The sequence below is a fragment of the Malaclemys terrapin genome, chromosome 1 (genome assembly GCF_027887155.1).
Source record: "Malaclemys terrapin pileata isolate rMalTer1 chromosome 1, rMalTer1.hap1, whole genome shotgun sequence".
NCBI lineage: Eukaryota > Metazoa > Chordata > Testudines > Emydidae > Malaclemys > Malaclemys terrapin.
The window spans coordinates 28,368,294-28,392,530 of NC_071505.1; the positions used below are offsets into that span (position 1 = coordinate 28,368,294).

The 24,237-nt window shown below is 44.2% G+C and overlaps 1 protein-coding gene across 3 annotated transcripts in view; it reads left to right on the forward strand.

Moving 5' to 3' along the window:
• The window catches only part of BCAP29 (B cell receptor associated protein 29), a 53,467-nt gene that overhangs the window by 10,913 nt on the left and 18,317 nt on the right, over positions 1 to 24,237 (forward strand). For all 3 annotated transcript variants that reach the window (XM_054018713.1, XM_054018705.1, XM_054018695.1), the window contains exons 3-6: positions 966 to 1,066; positions 3,760 to 3,910; positions 8,735 to 8,870; positions 16,832 to 16,943. In XM_054018713.1, coding sequence (XP_053874688.1) covers positions 966 to 1,066; positions 3,760 to 3,910; positions 8,735 to 8,870; positions 16,832 to 16,943 — 500 coding nt within the window. The remainder of the gene's footprint in view (positions 1 to 965; positions 1,067 to 3,759; positions 3,911 to 8,734; positions 8,871 to 16,831; positions 16,944 to 24,237) is intronic.

Below are 24,237 nucleotides of genomic sequence, written 5' to 3' on the forward strand. Positions count from 1 at the left end.
ATCAGAGCTATGCCAGTTTACACCAGCAAAAAATAGGGTCTTCTGTCTTCCAGTTTCTCTCTTACTGGTTTGCAGTTCATTTAAACATTCCAGACTTCTTCTGTTGTACTTTTTGTTTTGCAAATCTGAAGTTTTTGCAGATCTTCCATTAATGTTGAATGACTAAATAAAACAAAGCAATGACATTCATCATCCAAGACCACTGGTTTTTTGTTTGTTTGTTTTTGTTTTTGCGGGGGGGTTCCATTTTCTGGAGACTGGCTTCCATAGTGTGTATATCTTTACTCTTGATCAGAGATGTTAACTCCCTCCCCTAAAATGTAAACCCATACATCTCTTCATTTTTAAGGAAGAACACGGTGCCCAGTGTAGTAGGGAATTGCTCAATGAGGTGGGGAGCTTTTTTTTTTTTTTTTTTTTTTTTCCATTGTTAAAAGATATGCCCTCTGGAAAGGAATCACTCTGGCATAGTGAGTTATAGCCACTATTTTTTGTCAGTTTACTTCATTTTAATGTGAAGATTTTATGCTTTACAGATAGCTTTTTCCTAACTCACTTGAAAAGACTATTTGCAGGTAGCTAAAAATTAAATGGCACGCTATGGATTATGCATTTTCCCCTGAAGTTCTCTATTCTGTAATGGGTGTAGAGCATACAAGTAGTAAAGCTAAGTTTGTAGGCAAAAGAATGTACAGTTGGAAAATAGCTAGTATTGTGACAGATTTTTTTTCAATATGAATAAACACAGTTTGTCTAACATTTTCTATTTTGGTTGAAGAGAAGTTAAATTGGCTTGTAAGCAAAGTTGTAGTTAGCTTAACACTATTAAATTATATTGCAGTTGAAAGAGTTGTTACTAGATCTTGATTGGTTATTATGAATTAAAAGTATTGACAAACTCTTGTGTAAGGTGGTTATCTTCTAATGTTCAATGTTTGGGTGATTAACACAATGTTATTTTACAGATGGCAGAAGATCTTTATGATTCCACTATGGAATAAAATAGCAAATTATTGGAATAAGGCATTCCTAACAATAATCGTTCTACTGATTGTTTTGTTTCTTGGTAAGTAGTAAATCTTTCTTCTTGTGTGTTGAAAATTTCTTAAAGGGTACACGGGGTCCATGGGCAATAGATAAACAGGAAGAGTACGAACTTAACGTGACTAGAAACATTTTTGATATTCTTTAAATTTCAGTTCAAACACTCTTTTGGAGGGGGGGCATTTAAACTTGTGTGTGCAGACTTAGTAACACATACACAATAATACAGTCTTGTGATGACGCAAGAGAACAAATGGAACTTCAGCCAGACCACTTCTTGTTGCCATCCCATCAGAAATTACAAGCCAAATATGATTAAGATAAGTAAGTAATTGGATGGTAGATTTCCAAGGAATGCTTAAGTGCTGGTAGGAAGATGCTTCAGTAGGTGGCACTCTTTCTGTGGGTTGACATTGTCCCAGAACGATGGGGAAAAGGCAGCGTTCTATTGGAGGTGCTTTTTCTCAGATGAGGCATAAAACTGAGGTGCTGGCCACAGCTGGTTTTGAGGGGGAAAAGAACATTGGAACCTTAGAATAGCATCGAAGTCTAGTGAAATTTGAGCTTGGGTAACATCTGCCTGGCTAAATTCATTTTACTTCTGTCACAAATAACTGTGCAGGGTTTCTGTGTGCTGATGAACATACGGTGTACTGTCTTTGGTGATGGAAGTGATTCTTTTGCATGAGAAGGAGAGGAGATAAGTTAGTAAAATACTTTGAGATGAAAAATGTTATTTAAATTCTAAATTACTTTAAACAAAGTGAAATTGACTAGTCTGTGGTGAATGAAAGAAATGCAAGAAGTAAACTTCATAAATATCAAAAAGCAAACTAGACTGGAAAATGTTCTTTTTAATAAACTAACTTGTAGTAATGCAAGTACAGACATCTAAAATATAAATAATATTTAAGTGCCTGTTCTAGAAGACCTCCAGAAACCTTAGCTAAATATTATGGAGAATGTCACTACAATAGAAAAAATAGAAAAGAAAATATAAAAGTGGTAGATTTTTATTTTCCTCCCTGAGCTCCAACTGGAAAGATCGTGAGTGAATTCTGGTCAAACATTTTTTGTTAAGGAAAAGCAGATTTGAGCTGAAATTAAATATGGGGTATCCTTGTGAAACCATAATTCAGCTGTCTTAAGGCAAGGCCTGAACATTCCCATGACATAAAAGGATGGAAATTTGTTTGATCTATTCAGTATGAAGTTTAACTGCAGAACTTCTTACGAGTTATGTGCATGTAGAAAAAGAAGGTTATTATAATGGAAGCTTGTATGTAGTGACATGCAGTTGCTTTGCTCTAAGGTGGAATGCAGCAGTAGATTAATAACACAGTATTGATACTTCAGAGTTTAGGACAGGAAGTGAAAGGTACCTTTACCTTGAAGTGATATTTTAGGTAACCAGAATTTGATGCTTGGAATCTATCTGGGAAACTAGGATTAATACCTTACTCTTTCAAAAAGTGGGTTTTATGATGACCCCAAGTTTGGTCTCCAAAATATGGCAAATCCAGCAGTAAATCATCACATATGATGATGATGGGGGAACTGGTTCAATAATGGATTGGAGGAAAGAATGTGACTTGCCGAATTGCCAACATCATCCCCTGCAATGTCTATGTGCTCCTGGGAGGTCTCCTATTCCAATATTAATTTAGCCCAACCTGGCTTAATGCTTATGTACACTTGAAATGCCACATCAGCACAACTGCAATGATTTACTGTAGACACTACCTCTGATGATGGGAAGGGTTCTCCCATCGGTATCAGTAATCCACCTCCCCTCTAGGCAGTAGCTAGGTCAACGGAAGAAGTCCTCCTCAACCAAGCACTGGCTACAAGGGGATTTAGGTCAGCTTAACTAAATCACTCAGTGGTGTGTATTTTTCACACCCCTGAGCGACGGAGCTGGGTCGATCTAATTTTCTAGTATAGACCAGATCTTAGTTTCAGATGCTGCTGATTGCAGCCAAGGCTGTTGGCCACTTAAGAAAAAGTTTTGTAGGGAAAGATGGTAAAATAATGTACTTTGCCCATACTGTATTTAGACACTATTTACAATAGCACAATTCATCTGAAAGGATTTTTTTATACATTAGTGAATGTGAATAAACTTCATTATGTTTGATTGAGTTCCAGTAAATACTTTTTTCATAGTTACAGTGTAAAGGAAATATAAACATTGCTTCTGTCTGATCAAATCTTAATTTAAACCATATATGCAACACTACTTAGCAAGAGAAATCCTTAGGGAATGGGAGGGAGATCTACTTTTGGTCTTCTCACTGCTAGCTAAGCAACTGGAATCTGGTCTGAGTTGAAGGTGTCAAAAGTCATTACCATCTGATGAGTCTCTGATAGGGTTTGTGGAATGATTTTTTGCCTTGATCCAGTTCCTAATGGGTAGGTACATATGTCAAAAGACACCATCATAGCTGGCACTATTGTATCTAGACAGAGGACAGTGATATAGCATGGTGACTGAACTACCTAATCACCCCAGAATGATTCCTTGAGGTGGGTCAGGCACATTTCAAGGGCCGTTGAAGTTGGTACTGCCACTACAGGGATTTGCCCATTCTGTGGACTGAGGAGACAGCATATATTTCTAGAGTTCTCAGTCTTATATAGTAGCCTAATACACTGTGCCACACACACCGTGAAAAAAAAAAAAAAAGACAAAACAATTTTTGTTTTTGTTTTCAGATGCTATTAGAGAAGTGAAGAAATACTCAACTGCACAAGGGACTGAAAAGGCTGCAAATATCAACCCCAATGCCTATGATCATATTCAGATGAAACTTTTTAGGTCACAAAGAAACCTTTACATCTCAGGATTCTCCCTGTTTCTCTGGCTGTAAGTGTAAAATTTGCTATTCCAATTTGTGGACAGTGTCTCTCATACAATAAATACTGTACAAGGCAGTAACAAAAAGATCAGAAAGCTGGATGGGCAAATTTGTAAGAAAAGGTTGAAAGAGATAAATATGGATTGCTTGGCTAAGATAGTATAAATGCTAAAGGGATTACTGAATGTAATGTACACAGCTACAATTAGAAAAGGAAAATTTGGTGTGACTGTTAGGAGAAACATCTCAGTCAGGAGGTTATTTGGCAGCAGGTGTTTCTATGGGGAAGTTGTAGGAGCCCAATTTTGAGACTTTAAATCTATACTAGATAGGATAATAGAAAATGTATTTTAGGGAACAAACTTGGACTTGCAGTGAGATGGGACTAGATAACCTAGTTTTTTCATCTCCGACTTCTATAACTGTTGATTTCCTTCTTGGAATTTGTCCGTTAAGAGTATTTTTTTAACTGCAGATTTGCAGTAAATAAGTTACAGCACCATTAAAATAATCCTAGTAGCGAGCATGTTGGTATTGAGAACCTAGGCTCAAATCTAACTTGACTGTTTCACTGAAGCTCAGCAAGAGCGTGGATCCTTAAGAGCAATATTCCCAGCCTCCACAGCATATGCTTGGCTATTGAGCACTTTTTGAGAGATGGCTAATCACTATATCCTTTTCAGCAGGTTTAAGTGATTTATGCAACTAATAACAGATCAGTGTAAATTTCTAAGTGAATGTTTGTGTTAACAAAGTAGCTAGCCCATTTATGTTAAGGAAAGATGGGCAGAGCCTACCTAGAATTAAAGACCCATCCACTCAATCAAGGGAGGGGGCCATAGGACCAAGGATCAACTAATTTCATGGGACAAATAATGAAAAGAGCAGGAGTGCGTGTCCTTGGTTTAAAACAAAGGCAACAGTTGGGGACATTGAGTCGTGAACCCTCTACTCAGTGCCCACTACTCAATAAAGCAGTCAAAGGAGTTGGCATATGCCACCGAGAGGAACTCTGCCCAAATACCTGAGACAAATAGGTACCAAAAGTAGGCATCACAGTTACAGAGAACCTCTTTGTCAAGTTGCTTCTTCCTGGACTGATGTATGTCTCTTGGCCAGTGCCAGTAGGAGGTTGACTAAAAGGTCCTGTTACATCATTGGGTCATAGACTTGGGAATTAATAAAGGAAAAGATGTGGAGAAAGGTGCAGCCAGAATCTCAGCAGGAGGTTGTGGAGGAGCCAGAAAAGAGGCTGCAACCTGGTGCTGCGGAAGTAGGCATGCTCTAGGGTCTCGCTGGGGACAAATATTGGGTTCCGTGAACTGTGCCAGCAGAATGCCTGTGCTCACTGCTCCATGGAGGAGCCCCCAGATTATGTCCTCAGTGGATCATGGAATCAAGGTGGAATAAAAGCTGCTGCAGTGGGAACCTCACCCTCTGCAGGGGGTAAAAGGTCTGACCACATTGTATTGAGGTGAGACATGATAGTGAGGAAATGGATGGTGTGGAGCATAAGCTGTTCTCGAGGCACTGTTCAGAGGTGGATTACCTGGATATCATTCAGCCTACTCAAGTGGGGCATGGAGGTGAGGGAGAGGCCCAATTTTTGAGGTCTGAACAGTCCTGGGAAAGTGATGGGCATGGAGAACCTTCTCACAGCACCCATTTGAGATAAGCAAGAGAGGCAGGAGGCAAAGCAGCCTTCACCTCCTGAAGCATCTAGAGGACACAAGGGATGGACAGCCCCATGCACTGGGCAAGCACCGTTGGATCCACCAGTCCCACCGACCACATTCCAGGAAGTCTGATTCTGATGACATTAGTCAAGCTGGTCCTCCAGCGCACCGGGGGAGCCATATTCACCTATGCATGAAGATGAGTTGTGCAGCAGGGGCTTGAGGAAGAGCTTGCCTCTTCTCCCTCCACAGCGGCCACAATGCACTTCTTTGCAGAGCTTCCGGGTCCGGAGAAGGTCCTGGTAAAAAGACCAGTACCTCAGAGAGATCTTGGGTGAGAGACCCTCCTCCAAGGTGGTTATGAAAGCTTCCACAATTGTTGCTAGATTGATAACCCTATAGATTGAAATATTTTCTTTTTAAATGAAAACTCTTATTTTAACCTGTAGAACAGATATAACACAAGTCACAATAGCACAGTCTCATTCCCCCGTCTTGCTTCTACCCTGCCTTTGAGGGACCACATCTAAGGATGAAAGGATGGTTAATCGTCCATGATTCAGTCCTTGGCCTCTGTACTAAGCCCTGGGCTCCAGTAGGCACCTACTGCGGGGGTGAAAGCCTGAGACACCCTCCCCTATTCAGCAGAAGCCAGGGGCATTGCGTGGAGAGGGGCACATAGTCACGTGGTCCCCAGATTTTTGCCAGGGCTTGCTGGACCTGCTTGGTCACCTGGTGCCGCCAGGCCCCCTCCCTGCATTGCAGCTGCTGGAGCTGGCAAACGGGGAGCTGCATCCGTGGGGAGAAGCAGCAGGGAACTGCAGGGAGAGCCGTTGCATTTGCTGCTCTCTCCCCCCACGGAGCTAAAGCAGCGACCCCTCCCAGTATCTCCCAGAAAAAAGCATAATGGGGGAATTACATGCTCTATTATTCGAAGTCTGAGCAATTGAAATGAAAACTGCCACTGTCTCCCCTAGGTAACCTTAGCTGATATCACCCTCCTGAGGGTAGTAGAGGCGGCAAGGGAACAGATGCTGCAATGATGCCAGCAGAATTAATATTGGAGTGGTGTGGGAAACTGTCCTACTATGGTGGAAGAAATAAGGCAGCCCTCCCCAGAAACCTTCTGCAACAGATTGCAGAGTACCTCTGTGAAACTTTCCTGGAGATCTCTATGGAGGATTCCCAGGCCATCCCTCTGCACATAAACCGCTTTTTCCATGGGGCTCCCTCTGCCTAGCTGGTGCAGCCACTGAGAAGCAGATAGCCACTGTACCTCATCATTTAAAAAAAAAATTAAACAGAGTATAAGAACATGACCCCAAAATATTAGTTGGAGTTGAATACTCACCAGAGATGCCTTTCCCGGCATCAAACTTGGCCACAATGCTGTTCTGTGACTGGCTGGATTGTTCCTGGGTTTCAAACAGCTCCTGGCAGTCTGGAGAATGGATCCCCTGCTCACTTGTCTCCCATTCTCCTTTTCCTTATCCTAGTCCAAGACCACCTCAGTGTTGCCTGTGGTGGCCCGGGACTCCGACTCCTCAGGTATCTACGCTGCTCTTTGGGGTTGTGGGGTCGTCGCTGGGAATCACATGTAGCTCGTTGTAGAAGTGGCATGTCTGTGCTGCAAAACCAGAATGACTGGTCCCCTGTGCCACCTGCAGTCTTTTTGTAGGTGTCTACATTTCTACGGCTGGATCAGAGCTGTACCTCTACAGCTTCTTCACACAGACCAATAAGATCCACCACCTCCTGTGTACTCCGGGCTGGAGCGTGTTTGGGACGTTGAATCGCCATGATCCACTTGGTTGGTGAGCTCTTCACACTGAACAGACAGGAAATGGAATTCTAAAGTTCTTGGTGCTTTAACAGGAGAGGTGCTGTTTCTTGTGTACCTGGCTATTGAGCAACAAAGTTGAAAACGTTCACCAGAGCAGTCACAGCGGAGTATTGTGGGATACCTCCTGGAGGCCAATAAAGTGGACATAAGCAAGGCACTGTCTACGCTGCCTCTTCGTCGACCTAATAACATTGATTTAAGCACTATGCCTCCTGCGGAGATGGAGTAGTTAAGTCAATGTAGCAGGCGAGTTACATCAGCAGAATGGACGTGGTAGTGTAGACACAAACTTCATTAGATCGATGTAAGCTGTCTTCAGTCGACCTAACTGTGTAGTGTAGACCAGGCCTAGAAGGTTAACAGGTCTGTTAATGCTTCTCCCCAGAACAAGGATGAGGCAACCACTTGGATTTGTGAATCCAGGCAGCCATCTTACAAAAATAATTTTCGCTCACTGCTGCCTTGGGCTTTAACTGAACCAGTAATGTATTGCCGAAAGGCTCTGGTAATGTAAGGAGAGAAAGATGCATCAAAATGAAGTGGAAGTTTGTGTGTGTTCAGAATAAAGAGGATCTTTGAGAACCTGAATTATACCACTTGGACTCAAGTGTTCTCTTGAAGCATTGGTTGGGAGGTGAAATTGGTGTGTGTTCCTGGTCAGAATTATGGGGAGCTGTCATATTTGGATATCTTGGGAGTAATCATCGCTATAAAATGAAAAACTCTCAGACTTTCTCACACTTTTGTGTACGTGTGTTTTTGTATTTTATTACTTGTTAATACAAAACAAATGTTTTAGATCCAAAATCATCAATAGAATGCATAGAAAGTAATATGCAAAAATTACAAATACATTTTAAAATGAAATTGAAAAGTGCTTTTACCCTTGCCTCCTACAAAGGTTCTTATACCATGTTTATTGCCATAATATCTTAGCACCTGAATCTTGAGTTCATGGTTCTGTTTCTCCTATGACATTAAATAACAGTACAAGCACCTTCAACCTTGTAAGCAATGGAGGTCCCTCCCCCACTTTTTAAATATGTGTAATGTTATCCTTTGGAACAGGTGACACTCAGAACTGGAATTCAGGTCCTGAAAGGTTTTTCACTTTTCCAAGTTCTAATTTTAACTATTTGTCAACATTAAGCTTATGCATGTGTCCTATTAATTTAAGATCCTAAACAGTCTCTCTTAAATGTATTTATAGAAGTATTTTGTTCACCTTTACATCTAAAATAAATCTTAACAGAAAGCAAAGAATCCTATTAGAAAAAGTAATAATGCTTAAATTCTCACTGTTTCTTCCTCAGTGTACTGAGACGTACTGTCACCCTTATTACTCAGTTGGCAAAAGAGTTGGGAATTCAGGTAGCTATGGAAATTCAAGTAGCAAATACTAATGAAGCTGCCAGAAAATACATGGAGGAGAATGAAAAGTTGCAACAGGTATTTTGATTGCCTTTTTAATTATCTTTTTAAAAGGAAATAATTACAGCAAAAACTGTCTGAGCTGTAAGACCCATTGGGTATGTCTACACTGCAATTAGACTCCCATGGCTGGCCCATGCCAACTGACTCATGCTCGTGGGGCTCAGCCTAAGGGGTTACAGTCCTAAAGCCCAGACTCCAGCCCGAGCCCTAAAGTTTACACTGCAGTTAAGTAGCCTCTTAAGGCTCCTCTCAGTTGTGGAGCTGCTTTTTGGGTGGGTTGACCTAACATGAAAACCATTCTTCTGCATAGTTCAGCCCACTACCTACCCATCATTTGTATGGCTCCGTCATATGATGCCAAAATAGTAACAAGGGTTCTTTGTCTCAAAAACTTTCCATCTCAGTCAGTGATGCGCTCCCTGGGTAAGTGCTCTCTCCTTAGTCTCCACAGGCTTGTGTAGGGGTTCAGAGCATGTTTGTGCCGCCTCCTGGCTGTTAGTAAAATGTCTGAGCAGAGAAAGTGCTCCAGACTCCCTTGCAACTTTGATACCAGCAGGAGGGGGTGGGCTGCATAGGTTTCAAGATTTCCATTCAGTTTACAGCAGCTGTTTGACCCTACCACCATGATTGCCACCTCATGCTTCTAGAACAGTGGTCCCCAAATTGTGGGGCATGCCCCTCAAGGAGGACACAGATGAATGTTCGGGGTGGGGGGCAAACAGTGAGGCCCAGGCCAGCCCCCACGTGTGCCAGGGAGGGATCACCATGCTTTCAGCCCCACTGTGCCTTCAGGCGCAGTTCCGCCCATAGACCATCTCTGCCCTCATTCCCTCTCCGTCCCCAGGCCAGCTCCATCTCAAGCCCCAGCTCCTACCCCATCTCCAGTTCTGCCCCCAACTCTGCTTTCAGCCCAAGTTCTGCTGCTGAGGAAGCCTTAGCTGTGCTGTAATGGAAGGGGGCATGGACGGATGCCCTTACTGGTAAGCGGGGGGTACAACTGTAAGAGTTTGCGCACCACTGTTGTCGAACAACGTGCAAGGGGGGATATGCAGGAACTATGAGTTTCATCCCCTATGATTTTAATTTAAAAAAAATCTAATTACTGTGATTCTATAGGATATCATAGGTTCAACTGAATTGGAATGCATGGAAGACCACCAAGGAACAATTTAAGGCTATAGGAAATGGTGTAGATGATTCAGTAGATGGCATTATTTGCTGTCCGTATTGAGCTAGAGGTAGAGGGACTATTATGTTGATGGAAGTGACATGTTTCACAAAACTAGAGAACGGAGGTCCTGACCACTTGTGATCATGAAAGGAGTATTTGGACCTTTACTGGTAGCAGAACCTCTACTCTTAATCTGGCCAAATTCCAATTTAGACAGTTACATTCTCTCTACTTAAATTTCTTCCATGGTTGAATTTGACTAAATTTGTATGGGTGTTTTACTGATTTTTTTTTTTTTTTTTTTAAACTACTATGCATTGTGGTGTTACACCAAATGTATACATCGCCCCAGAGGTGGTTGTATTTTAGTAGTGGCTGATGTGATTGATCTCTCTAGTTCGCATGTCTTTCTGCACAGGATTTTTGAAACACACATTTATATAGCTCTCTTCTTGAAAGCTGTTGTTCACTGATAAGAACAGCCATACTGGGTCAGATCAAAGTATCCTCTGGTCCATCAAGCCCAGTATCTCGTCTTTCAGCAGTGGCCAGTTCCAGGTGCCCCAGATGAATTGAACAGAACAGGTAATCATCAAGTGATCCATCCTCTGTCGCCCATTTCCAGATTCTGGCAAACAGAGGCTACGGACACCATCCCTGCCCATCCTGGCTAATAGCCGTTGATGAACCTATCCTACATGAACTTATCGAGTACTTTTTTTAAACCCTGTTCTAGTCTTGGCCTTCACAACATCCTCTGGCAAGGAGTTCCACAGGTTGACTGCCTTGTGTGGGGAAAAAAATATTTCCTTTTGTTTGTTTTAAATCTGCTGCCTATTACTTTCATTTGGTGACCCCTAGTTCTTGTGTTATGAGAGAGTAAATAACACTTCCTTATTTACTTTCTCCACACCAGTCATGATTTTATAGACCTCTATCATATCCCTCCTTAGTTGACTCTTTTCCAAGTTGAAAAGTCCGAGTTTTCTTAATCTCTCTTTATATGGCAGCCATTCCATACCCCTAATAATTTTTGATGCCCTTTTCTGAACCTTTTCCAATTCCAATATATCTTTTTTTGAGATGGGGCGACTACATCTGCATGCAGTATTCAAGATGTGGGTGTACCATGGATTTATATAGGGGCAATATGATATTTTCTATCTTATTATCGATTCCTTTCTTAATCATTTCCAACATTGTGTTAACTTTTTTTACTACCGCTGCATATTGAGTGGACGTTTTTAGAAAACTATCCACAATGACTCCAAGATCTCTCTTGAGTGGTAACAGCTAATTTAGACCCCATCATTTTATATGTAGTTGGGATTATGTTTTCCAATGTGCATTACTGTGCATTTATCAACATTGAATTTCATCTGCCAATTTGTTGCCCAGTTACCCAGTATTGTCAGATCCTTTTGTAGCTCTTCGCAGTCTGCTTTGGACTTAACTATCTTGAGTAGTTTTGTATCGTCTGCAAATTTTATCACCTGACTGTTTACTCTTTTTCCAGATCATTTATGAATATGTTGAATAGGACTGGTTCTAGTACAAACCCCTGGGGGACTCCACTGCCTACTGCTCTTCATTCTGAAAACTGACCATTTATTCCTACCCTTTGTTTCCTATCTTTTAAGCAGTTACCAATCCATGAGAGGAACTTCCCTCTTATCCCATGACAGCTTACTTTGCTTAAGAGCCTTTGGTGAAGGGACCCTGTCAAAGGCTTTCTGAAAATCTAAATACACTATATCCACTGGATCCCCCTTGTCCACATGCTTGTTGACCCCCTCAAAGAATTGTTGTAGATCGGTGAGGCATGATTTCCCTTTACAAAAACCATGTTGACTCTTCCCCAACAAATTCTGTTCATCTACGTATCTGACAATTTTGTTCTTTACTATAGTTTCAAACAGTTTGCCCAGTCCTGAAGTCAGGCTTACAGGCCTCTAATTGCCGGGATCGCGTCTGGAGCAATTAGGTTACTTCCACAGTTAGTAGTTCTGCAATTTCACATTTGAGTTCCTTCAAAACTCTTGGGTGAATACCATCCAGTCCTGGTGACTTACTACTGTTTAGTTTATCAATTTGTTCTGAAACCTCCTCTAATGACACCTCAATCTGGGACAGTTCCTCAGATTTGTACCTTAAAAGAATGGCTCATGTTTAGGAATCTCCCTCACCTCCTCAGCCGTGAAGACCAGTGCAAAGGATTAATTTGGTTTCTCCGCAGTGGCCTTATCGTCCTTATCGACTTCCAAGGTTGCCCAACACTTTGCTTGAATGAGGCTCATGTAATAGCATGAATTGATTAAATCAAAGGATTTAAATCACAGATTTTAATAATGATTTAAATAATCAATTTTAATCGTGTTTTGCTCGTTTTAATCATACTTTTTAGTTCTTTTCCTAACAAAAAGTTGATTCTCATTGGTTGGTAACCATTGATGTGCAACTAAAGATCGCCTTTACACTAAATTTGATGTTTCTTTTTGCTAGCAATACACATTTATTTAAGCAATTATATAGCTTAATTTATATTCAGATTCTTGATTTATGCATTTATTCTTTACTAGATGAATTTTTGTGATTTGTGTTGAGCTCTATTTGGATGGAAGTTCAAAATTGATTAAAATGCACAAAAACAGCATTTAATTATTTTATTAAATCTACCGTAAATATGCTGGATGCACTATTTTTTATGTATCAAAACATGGTTTGCCTTTCAAACTAATTTATTAAACAAAGGAAATATCTGTAGTTAGTAAATTTAACTGATTAATTCTGTTCACCATGTCTTTCAGAGTTATAGAACTTGTAAATCTCATCCTCTCATGTTTAGTTTTTATTCATAGATTGGAAGAGGAAAAGAAGTTTCATGCTTTTTCAGCTCCCAGATGGTTTCCTAACTCTGAATGAACTAATCATTGAACTGAACTAGTTCTGAATAAACTGAAATGAGGAATATGGTCTCTCTGCACTTGCAGAAGAGGCCACTGCTATCAAAAGCTGGCTTAGTGCATCAGTAGACTGTGGTTCCAAATTGCTTAGCCAGTGACTTCCACCAGTTCAGTGGTTTGACTTTCTTTAAAGCTTGGCAGCAAATACAAATTGCTTAATTTTATTTTTTAGTATTTAATCTAAGGCCTGGTCCCCACTAAGCCCCCACTTCGGACTAAGGTACGCAAATTCAGCTACGTTAATAACGTAGCTGAATTCGAAGTACCTTAGTCCGAACTTACCGCGGGTCCAGACGCGGCAGGAAGGCTCCCCCGTCGATGCCGCGTACTCCTCTCGGCGAGCTGGAGTACCGGCGTCGACGGCGAGCACTTCCGGGATCGATTTATCGCGTCTTAACCAGACACGATAAATCGATCCCAGAACATCGATTGCCTGCCGCCGGACCCTCCCGTAAGTGAAGACGTACCCTAAATGATTTTAATTCATTATAAGGAGTTTAGGCCTTCACATAAATGATTAATTTCAAATTTTAATTGTCAGTATGTTTATTTTTTAAAGAGACCTGTTTTCAATTTAACTAAAAATCCAATTTAAACTAAAACTGATTTTTATTTTTTCTTACTTTTTTTAATCTACCATGTCATATAATCAATTACACAAACATCTAGTATTATATTAGCTATTGGCCTGCTAGCTACTTTCATTATGGCTGTTAGCTGGGGATTAGCTAATTTGTTTATACACTTACAATTTAAACTTTTCAAAAAATATACTGTTTTAGGGAAAGTAGAAACAAAAGGTTTAAAATTTGCCATTTGAAGTAATCCTTTGGCTGGTTCAATACATGGTATTGTTAAGGAAGGAACATTAATGTATTTCATCAGTGTTGTGTAACATAAGGAATTTTGCCTGGCACTAACTAGTTGGATCTCTGTAGGAAAAAGTTAAGCAAGAAGTCAAAAATACAAACTTTGGCAGTTTTGTTTCACAGCTGAGATTCTGGTCAATAAAACACATTGTCAAAATAGTTATCTAGAGATGTATTCAAGCATACCTTCAATGTAAGTAGGCAGTAACAGCTTGTGGAGCCAGGAACCATAACTGTTTTTGGTAACTCTTACGTATGTGAACAAACTTTAAGATCAATATGTACTAGAAAGGATATACAAATTTATTGGTAATTTGGGTAGGTGTCTTGTAAGGAAATAAGATCAATAGAAAGAACAGTCTTTGTATAGTCCATGATTCTGTGTTCATGGAATTTGGCATTTTGCCAGACTACCATAGACTCCCCTGTTTTGGCTGGGAAATCTGCCATTTTGCTCTAGCCAGATGCCTGACATCTTGCATTTTCTGTCCTGCTGTGTTGTGGCTGCAGCTTCATCTTCCTCTTTCTGTGCTGCTTTCGCTACAAAGGGGACACACATTCTCCCCTCTTGCAAATAACAGAGTCAGAAAGCAGAGTAGCTCTCCTGGCTCATCAGGATCTTCCTTGCATATCTCTGGAGGTGTGTCCCCTGAGGGGAGAACAGTGGCAGCCAAGGGCCACGTTGGTGGGTTGCAGGTGCTAGGGAGAGCTCCATCCCGCTTGGGATGCAAAGTGTAGTGGACCTGGTTTAAGATTGTGTGCCCAGGGACCCAGACTATGACAGGAGGTTCCCAATGGCTCTGCCCCTGCACTAAAGCCCCACCCCCCACTTGAAGTGGTGGTGGAATAAGGTCCACTGCTCCCACAGAGAGATGAGAGCAGAATCATGGAGTCCCTTTCTTTGCCCGGCAGGAATGGCATCAGGGTCCCCCCCCCTCTTCTGGAGAATAGCAGTTGCAGCATTTGGGATCACTCTCTTGCCCCCAGAAAAGCAAGGGTGGCCCAAGTACTTACATTAGCAGCCAGGGTGTATCTACTTCAGTGGGCCAGGCCTGCTGCTGTCTTCCCCTCCTGTCACACACACAGTCCTCTGCTGAGGTAGCTTGCAGGAATTGGCGGGGGGAGGGGATTGAATTAACATTCAATTGAGGGAAAAAATGGGCAATTCTACACTCAAAGCTGGTGTTTGTGTACAGATTTGGGTTACCTCTACAACCTTGAGGGCTAAAAAAAACCCCTTTTTTACTGAAAGTTGAGATTCTGATATAGCCAAATGCTTTCAGGAGTTGGGTCCATAGGTATGGGCCTATAGTTGCCTATTCTTTTGTCCAGCCCTGAAAGCATGTGTATGTATTGGTCAGACTCTCTGCATATGGACGCACTTCACAGCCGAGGAGAAACAGAGTTATGCCAGTGCCCCAGCTCACTAGTGTAGCCTCTGTGGGACACAGTGCTCTCTCTACAGCCCAGCTCTGACCTCCCAGGGTCCCACTGTCAACCAGAGAAGGATGGAGCTTTATTCACTCAGCTGGGTACTTTGTATTTATTTATCTCAGCTGGGTACTGTCCCCACAGAAACCTTAAACACCCAACCATATTGGGAGTAACCTTCCTCAGCAATAAATTATGAAAAAACAAATTAACCTAATGAACACTGCCACAGAACTGAAGGACACTTCCTCTGAAATTGTGTGGTGGAGTATAAGGGGCCCAGGTTAGAGGTGACAAATCCATAATCAAACATATCACCTCTTACATTACTGACTACTCCTTCAACATTTTATTTGGTAGCTCCTCTTTCACTCATCTTGGATGATGTCACAAGATTTTCATCAAGGGCTCTTTCTCCTGAATACTCTGAGCAATCTCATTTGATCTCATGAGTTCAGCTCTTTTTCCTATGTACCTGACTCTTGTATCTACCTCTTTACCTTTTGAATGATTTGTATGTCCAGTATCCTATCTCCTCCATCCTCTGTTGCCCTGCACAAGAAAATGTGTTGCTCCTTTTCTTCACCTGAAAGCTTGCCTCTTCCCCTGCTCTCCTTAAATGGGACAGTTCACATTCATGTGCTTGATGTGGGAGGTCAGATGAGAGGACGACTGAATTTCTTTGAAGGGAGAATACTGGAGAGGGAGGAGTAGGCGCATGGGAAAGGAAGTTGTAGGAGAAATGAGGAAAAAGTCACAAGGCACAACTGTTATTTAATTGCTTGAAATATAAAGATTTATAATAGCCAGTACAGTAGGTACATCACTTTTATTTAGTGCCTACTACAGCTTTTGTGTGGACTTCCAGGTGCTTCGCATTTCTGGAAAGAAGATAAAGTTGTATTTAAGTACCTAAATATCTTATTAATATAAAAGGTTAAGTGATGACTTGATCACAAACTACAAGTATTACCAGGAGAAGAGATTTCTGATAATAGATGCTTATTTTATCTGGCAGAAAAAGGAATGATGAGATCCAATGTTTGGAAGCTACCCCTGCACAAATTCAGAGTAGAAATAAAGCACAATTTAACCGTGCAGGTAGCTAACCATTGGAGCTGCTTACCAAGAGATGTGATAGATTCTCTATCACTTGCAGTCTTTAAATCAAGACTGGATCTCTTATTTTCAAAGAGATGCTATAGTTTAGACACATTGTGGGTTTGATGCTGAAATTATTGGGTGAAGTTCTTTGGCCTATGTTATGCAGGAGGTTATAATAGACAGTCCTAATGGTCCCTTTCAACCTTAAATGTTATGACTATATTTATGGATGCTTCTGTTTGGGGGTTTTTTTTTGTTTTGTTTTTTCCCCCAGAGGTGCTAATCTTTTATAGCTTCCTTTTGACATCAGTGGGACTTGAAGACATCCAGCACATTGTAGGATCAGGGCCAATGTTGTTTGGTCATTTGTATTACTATCTAGCAGTAATTTAAACTAATACTAACTGAACTCACAATTTTTATTTTTTTTTTGGCTAGGCGTTGAATGAAAAAGGGAAGTGTGAAAATGAACAGGCTCTAGAAGAACACAATAAAAAACTAAGGAAAGAAACAGAAAAACTGAAAGCGGAATTAAAGAAAACTTCAAATGGTAACTTTTTTTTTTTAATTGCTTTCTTTTTAATGAGAATGACTTGGCTTTCTATGCCTGAAAGCTTGGTCCTTAAATTCAATAGTCTAAGAAATGTCCTAACAAAAATATCAGATTCATCATATTTATATATTCGAGTAATTTTGATTTTATTTCCTTTAAAAAAAAAAAAAATTTAAACTCACTTGATCAAATAATCCCTGGTGTAGGTCAGGTGAACTCCACTTACTTAAATGGAATTTGAGACCTTTGTAAGCAGGTGCTTTTGGCCCAGTATTTCAGGTACAGTCAATGTCACTTTGTCTTACAGTAAACGTGTTATGCAAAGTTGTATGTTGTAAACAATTGTAATGTAACTAAGGCTTGGTCTACACTACCCCCCCTAATTCGAACTAAGGTACGCAACTTCAGCTACGTGAATAACGTAGCTGAAGTCGAAGTACCTTAGTTCGAACTTACCTTGGTCCACACGCGGCAGGCAGGCTCCCCCGTCGACTCCGCGGTACTCCTCTCGCCGAGCTGGAGTACCGCAGTCGACGGCAAGCACTTCCGGGTTCGACTTATCGCGTCCAGACTAGACGCGATAAGTCGAACCCAGAACTTCGATTTCCAGCCGTCGAACTAGCTGGTAAGTGTAGCCAAGGCCTAAGGCACTAGAATTATAACCTTGAGCTGTTTTAATTCAGTGGGGTAGGTCTTGATATCAGAGTGTTATACTGTATAAGAATGCAATTTACAGGTACCAAGAACCTTTTATGTCTTGTAATATATAACTAGGCTTGGCAGAATTGCGATTTTTACTTTTTTAAAATTTTGGTGGATAATATTGATAATTTTAAAGCATTTTTTTGTTATCAATTTAAATTTTCACTTGCAGGAAATTATGGAGGGGTTAGACAGTAATGACAGAAGTTGAGATTTGTAGAGAGGTCAGCTGGGGCTCGTCTCTTTCCGGGCGGCGGGGAACCACACCACCTCACTAAACTCTTGTGGGCAATTAGTTCGGCCGTGGGAGTCTTCCTCTGCAGCCTTTGTGAGGGTAGAACTAAACACAGTAAGCCCCGGCCCTAGGTCAGGGTGGGGCAATGGTGAGTCAGGCGCTCAGGCCGCGGCTGAGCAACTACAGTATATAACAGTCAGCCCAGGCCCTAGGTCAGGGCGGGGCAATAGTGAGTCAGGCGCTCAGGCCCTCAGGCAGGGGCTGAGCAACAACAGTATATAACAGCAAGCCCAGGTCCTTGGCTCAAAAGGACCTGGGAAAGGGGAAGAATGCCACCCGCGAGTTGGGTGGCAGGGGGGACGCAGGCCCTCCCACTCCACTGTGTCCCAGCCCGGGGCCCTAGCAGCAGCAGAAGACCAGCTGCTGAGTCAGTGGGGATTCCTAGATTCTAGGACTGGAAGGGACCTTGAGAGGTCATAGAGTTCAGTCCCCTGCCCTCATGGCAGGACCAAATACTGTCTAGACCATCCCTGATAGACATTTATCTAACCTACTCTTAAATATCTCCAGAGATGGAGATTCCACAATCTCCCTAGGCAATTTATTCTAGTGTTTAACCACCCTGACAGTTGGGAACTTTTTCCTAATGTCCAACCTAAACCTCCCTTGCTGTAGTTTAAGCCCATTGCTTCTTGTTCTATCCTTACAGGCTAAGATGAACAAGTTTTCTCCCTCCTCCTTATGACACCCTTTTAGATAACTGAAAACTGCTATCATGTCCCCTCTGTCTTCTCTTTTCCAAACTAAACAAACCCAATTCTTTCTGCCTTCCTTCATAGGTCATGTTCTCAAGACCTCTAATCATTCTTGTTGTTCTTCTCTGGACCCTCTCCAATTTTTCCACATCTTTCTTGAAATGCGGTGCCCAGAACTGGACACAATACTCCATCCGAGGCCTAACCAGTGCAGAGTAGAGCGGAAGAATGACTTCTCGTGTCTTGCTCACAACGCACCTGTTAATACATCCCAGAATCATGTTTGCTTTTTTTGCAAAAGCATCACACTGTTGACTCATATTTAGCTTGTGGTCCACTATAACCCCTAGATCCCTTTCTGCCATACTCCTTCCTAGACAGTCTCTTCCCATTCTCTATGTGTGAAACTGATTGTTCCTTCCTAAGTGGAGCACTTTGCATTTGTCTTTGTTAAACTTCATCCTGTTTACCTCAGACCATTTCTCCAATTTGTCCAGATCATTTTGAATTATGACCTTGTCCTCCAAAGCAGTTGCAATCCCTCCCAGTTTGGTATCATCTGCAAACTTAATAAGCGTACTTTCTATGCCAATATCTAAGTTGTTTAATGAAGATATTGAACAGATCCGGTCCCAAAACAGACCCCGGTGGAACCCCACTTGTTATGTCTTTCCAGCGGGATTGGGAACCACTAATAACACTCTGGGTACTGTTTATCCAGCCAGTTATGCACCCACCTTGTAGTAGCCCCATCTAAATTGTATTTGCCTAGTTTATCGATAAGAATATCATGTGAGACCGTATCAAATGCCTTACTAAAGTCTAGTGTGACAAAGTTCCTTCTCTATCTTGGTGGGTTCTGCGCATATTGGCGGATTTTTCTTGCCTCAGAGGTTCTCCATGTGGGTTGGGGAACAGCCCAGAGACCTTCCCCTCTGGTAGAACCCACAGTCCAGGTCAATTGGGAGGTTTTGGGGGGAACCCGGTCCCACCCTCTGCTCCGGGTTCCAGCCCAGAGCCCTTTGGACTGCAGCTGTCTAGAGTGCCTCCTGGAACAGCTGCACAACAGCTACAATTCCCTGGGCTATTTCCCCGTGGCCTCCTCCCAACACCTTCTTTATCCTCACCACAGGACCACCTTCTTGGTGTCTGTTAATGCTTATACTCCTCAGACCTCCAGAAGCACGTCCTCTCACTCCCAGCTTCTTACACCCACACCACAAGCTGAAGTGAGCTCCTTTTTAAACCCAGGTGCCCTGATTAGCCTGCCCTAATTGATTCTAGCAGCTTCTGGATTGGCTGCAGGTGTTCTAATCAGCCTGTCTGCCTTAATTATTTCCAGAAAGTTCCTGATTGTTCTGGAACTTTCCCTGTTACCTTATCCAGGGAAAAGAGACCACCTTAATCTGAGGCTAATATATCTGCCTTCTATCACTCTCCTGTAGCCATCTGGCCTGACCCTGTCACACTAGGTATACCACATCCACAGCTTCTCCCTTATCCACAAGACTCGTTATCCTATCAAAGAAAGCTATCAGATTGATTTGCATTCCTGTGTTGTTTGCCTATATTCATCCTTTGTAATCTGTCCTAGTTTCCATTTTTTATATGACTCCTTTTTATTTTTTAGATCATGCAAGATCTCATGGTTAAGCCAAGGTGGTCTTTTGCCACATTTTCTATCTTTCCTAACCAGTGGAATACCTTGCTTTTGGGCCCTTAATAGTGTCCCTTTGAAAAACTGCCAACTCTCCTCAGTTGTTTTTCCCCTCAGTCTTGATTCCCATGGGACCTTACCTATCAGCTCTCTCAGCTTACCAAAATCCACCTTCCTGAAATCCATTGTCTCTATTTTGCTCTACTCCCTTCTACCCTTCCTTAGAATTGCAAACTCTATGATTTCATGATCACTTTCACCCAAGTTGCCTTCTACTTTCAAATTGTCAATCCTGGATCATGGCTGCAACACACTGACATGGGTTCTGAAGTGCTGCAGCCAGACTAGGGTTGGCTGCCCCCGGGCTACTTCCAGACTCCCTCTCTTGAGGTACCTGGGTCAGGGTGGTGTCCTCGGGGGGTCCAGCACCATGGGTTCCTCGGGATAGCTGGGAAGGGGCAGGCTCGGCACCTCCTCCAGGTAGCTGGTGCGGGGCAGGCGAACGCCGTCTTCTCCTTAGAGATGGGGTCGAGCGGGATCTGCCAGTACCCCTTACTGAGGTCGAGGGTGGTGATGAAATGGGCCTAGGCGGCCAAGCAGTTCATCCACATGGGGCATAGGATATACATCAAACCTCAAAGATGGTGTTACCTGCCGGAAGTCTATACAGAAGCGCCGTGTTCTATCGGGCTTGGGTACCAAGACCACCAGACTGCGCCACTTACTCTGCAACGGCTCGATGACTCCTAGGGCTAGCATGGCCTGTACTTCCTCCTTGACCTCCTACCGCATTCGGTGCAGCAGGGGCCTGGTCGTCTCCCAGATTACCTTCCTCGGCTTGGTCTGGATGGCATGATGGATCAGGGTCATGTAACCGGGTAGGCCTGTAAAGGTTCTCCAGAAAGCCTGCAGGAGACATTGGGCTTGCTTTCGCCGCTCCTCTGTGAGCGTGTCGCCCAGCTGGGGGCCTGCGGGGTCCTCTATCAGGGACGCACGGGGACCCAACTCTTGTTCTGGCAGGTAAGGGTTAATAGGCCCTCCCGCTTTCGTCGTGGTTTCAATAGATTCATGTGATATCGCTGGGTTGTCTTGTGCCGGTCAGGCTGGTGGACCTCAGAGGTGATGGGCCCCACCTTCTGGACCACCTCATAGCGTCCCTGCCAACGGACCAGCAGCTTCGATTCACTCGACGGTAGGAGGAGCAGGATCCGATCACTGGGCTCAAAGGCACAGATCCACGCTTCCTGGTTATAGGTTCATGCCTGGGCTTCCTGCATGGCTTTTAAGTTTTCGTGTGCTCCGGCCTGAGCGAGGTGCTCCTGGAGCTGGAGAACGTACTTCAGGAGTCCCTGGGTTAGCGACGGAAACTGCTCCCATGTCTTCCGCATTAAGTGTAATAGGCCCTACGGGCGACAGCCATATAGTAGCTCGAACGGGGAAAATTTTGTTGATGATTGGGGTACCTCGTGGATTGCCAGCGGTAAGGGCAGGAGTAGCTGGTCCCACCGGCGTAGCTCCTCTGAGGGGAATTTGCACAGCATTTCCTTCAGGGTCTGATTGAATTGTTCCACCAGCCCGTCAGTCTGTGGGTGGTAGACTGAGGTGCGTAACTGTTTAACTCCCAGGAGCTCACGTACCTGCTGCAACAGCCAGGAGATGAAGTTGGTGCCCTGGTCCGTTAGGATTTCCTGGGGCAAGCCCACTCGAGCAAAGACCTTCACTAGTTCACTGGCGATGGTTCGGGCGGTTGTGCTCCTCAATGGCATGGCCTCGGGAAAACTGGTGGCATAATCAACTATGACCAACACATACTGGAATCCCGCAGTACTTCTCGGGAGCGGGCCCACCAGGTCCATGGCCACCCGTTCAAATGGCATCTCCGCTGTGGGCATTTGAACCAAAGGGGCTTCGGGTACCTGTGGGGGAGCCACCAATTGGCACTCCAGACAGGAGCAACAATTGTTTCTCATCTCCTGGTGAACGTCGGCCAGAAGAACCGCGTCAAAATCCGGGCGAGGGTCTTTTCATGGCTCAAGTGCCCTGCGGCAAGGATGTCACGTGCAAGCTTTATTACTGCTCGGCGGTGGCACCGAGGCACCAGCAGCTGGGTCAGTGGTTCTTCTGTGCGGGGATCCCGTTCCACCCAGTAAAGACTGTCATGGCATAGCTCGAAACAGGGCCACTGATTTGCACGAAGTGAGTCAATCTGTAGGCCCAACTAAAGGCAGGATCTACTCTTTGATCGTGGCAAAAGTCGGTGTTAAGTCAGGGTTTGACAGCCGGCCCAGGCGGGGGGTCCCACGGGTTCCTCGGTCCCTCCTTCGGGGTCCAGGTCCTCCTCCTGCAGTTGGACCTCGGGGTAATGTCCTTGCAGTGCAGGGGTCAAGCGGAGGATCTCCTCAAATGCCAGTCAGTTATTCCCCAGGATCACTGGGTAGGCTATTCAAGGTGCCAGGCAGACTATCATCCGTCGTGTGACCCCAGCCACCGTTGGCGGGATCTGGGCACTGGGGTAGGGCCGCATGTCGCTGTGGATGCATTGCAGCCGGATCGTCCCCAGGTGGGGGTCGGCCCGGGGCCCAAGGTTTCAGATTAGCATCTGGCCACAGCCCAAATCAATCAGGGCCAGGGTTGAGTGGTCCCTGACAACTACTGGAACCATGATCTTGGGGACCTGTGGCAGCCGGGCCCAGGTCTCTCCCACACAGATGTGGCTGAAGCTGCATTCAGTCTCAGTGCAGTCATGCTGCAAATGTCCATATTTACTGCATAAAAAACAGGACCCAAGTTCTGGGCGACCACCCCAAGTGGGGGCTCCCATTGGGTCCCTGGGGGGATTCCGATGGTCCTCGGGAAACTAGGCACTTGGGCCGTGGATCCTTGTCGAGGTGGGAGTTCGGGGCATCTGGCCTGAAACCCTGAGCGAGCCTCTTGCCCGCGTGGGAGACTCCACACTTCGGTCTGAGTGCCCCCTTTCTTTTCGGGGTTAGGGCGCTCTGGCCCTGGGGTGTGGAGTCTGGTAACTGGCTGCACTGACATTTCAGCCGTGAGGCAGTCTTCCATCAATGCTGTGGCGGCAGCTAGCGTCGCTGGCCAATGGCGAAGCACCCAGGCCCTTCCTCACACTGGGAGGATGTGTATGAACTGTTCTAAAATATTTGTTCTGTGATCTCGTCTGCGGTCCTCCTCTCTGGCTGTAGCCACCGCTTGCACACTTCCTTCAGCTCTTGGGCCACCAACCAAGGTCTGGTGACTGTGGGGTAGGTCTGGCTCCAGAACCACTGCCAAAAGGTTTCTGGGCTGACGTCCAAGGCGTCCAGGATTGCTGCCTTTACCTGGCTATAGTCCCTTGCATCCTCTGTAGACAGCCCTCTGTATGCTGTTTGGGCTGTCCTGGTTAAGTACGGGGTCAAGAGAGTGGCTCATTGGTCAGGGGCCCACCCTGCAACCAGCACCGCTCTTTCAAAAGTGGCTCAGGGTCATCACTGCATCCCATCCTGGTCAGCCTCACTGCCGCAGTGATGCGGGGTGACCCAGCCGTGTCCCCTGGCTGGGGCTCCGCGGGGTGCGGCAGTGTTGTTGCCAGCTGCTGCAGGCATTGTCGCTGCTGTTCCTGGTTCTGAACCCCCAGGTGCTCTTGCTGTGCTCCCAGCTGCTGGATGAGCTGCTGCTGGAGCTGGGCCGCTTGCTGTCACTCCTGGCTCTTGGTCAGGAGCTTGATAAGTTTGTCCATATCCATGGCTCTTTCTGGGGTACGTTCCCTCCCCCAGACTGCTTCTCACAGGGTTTGAGGGATCGTGCCCACGTTTTCCATCACATGTAGAGAGGTTAGCCAGGGCTTGTCTCTCTCCAGGGTGGTGGGGAACCACACTGCCTCACTAAACTCAGGAAGATGTCTTGTGGGGAATTAGTTCGGCCGTGGGAGTCTTCCTCTGCGGCCTT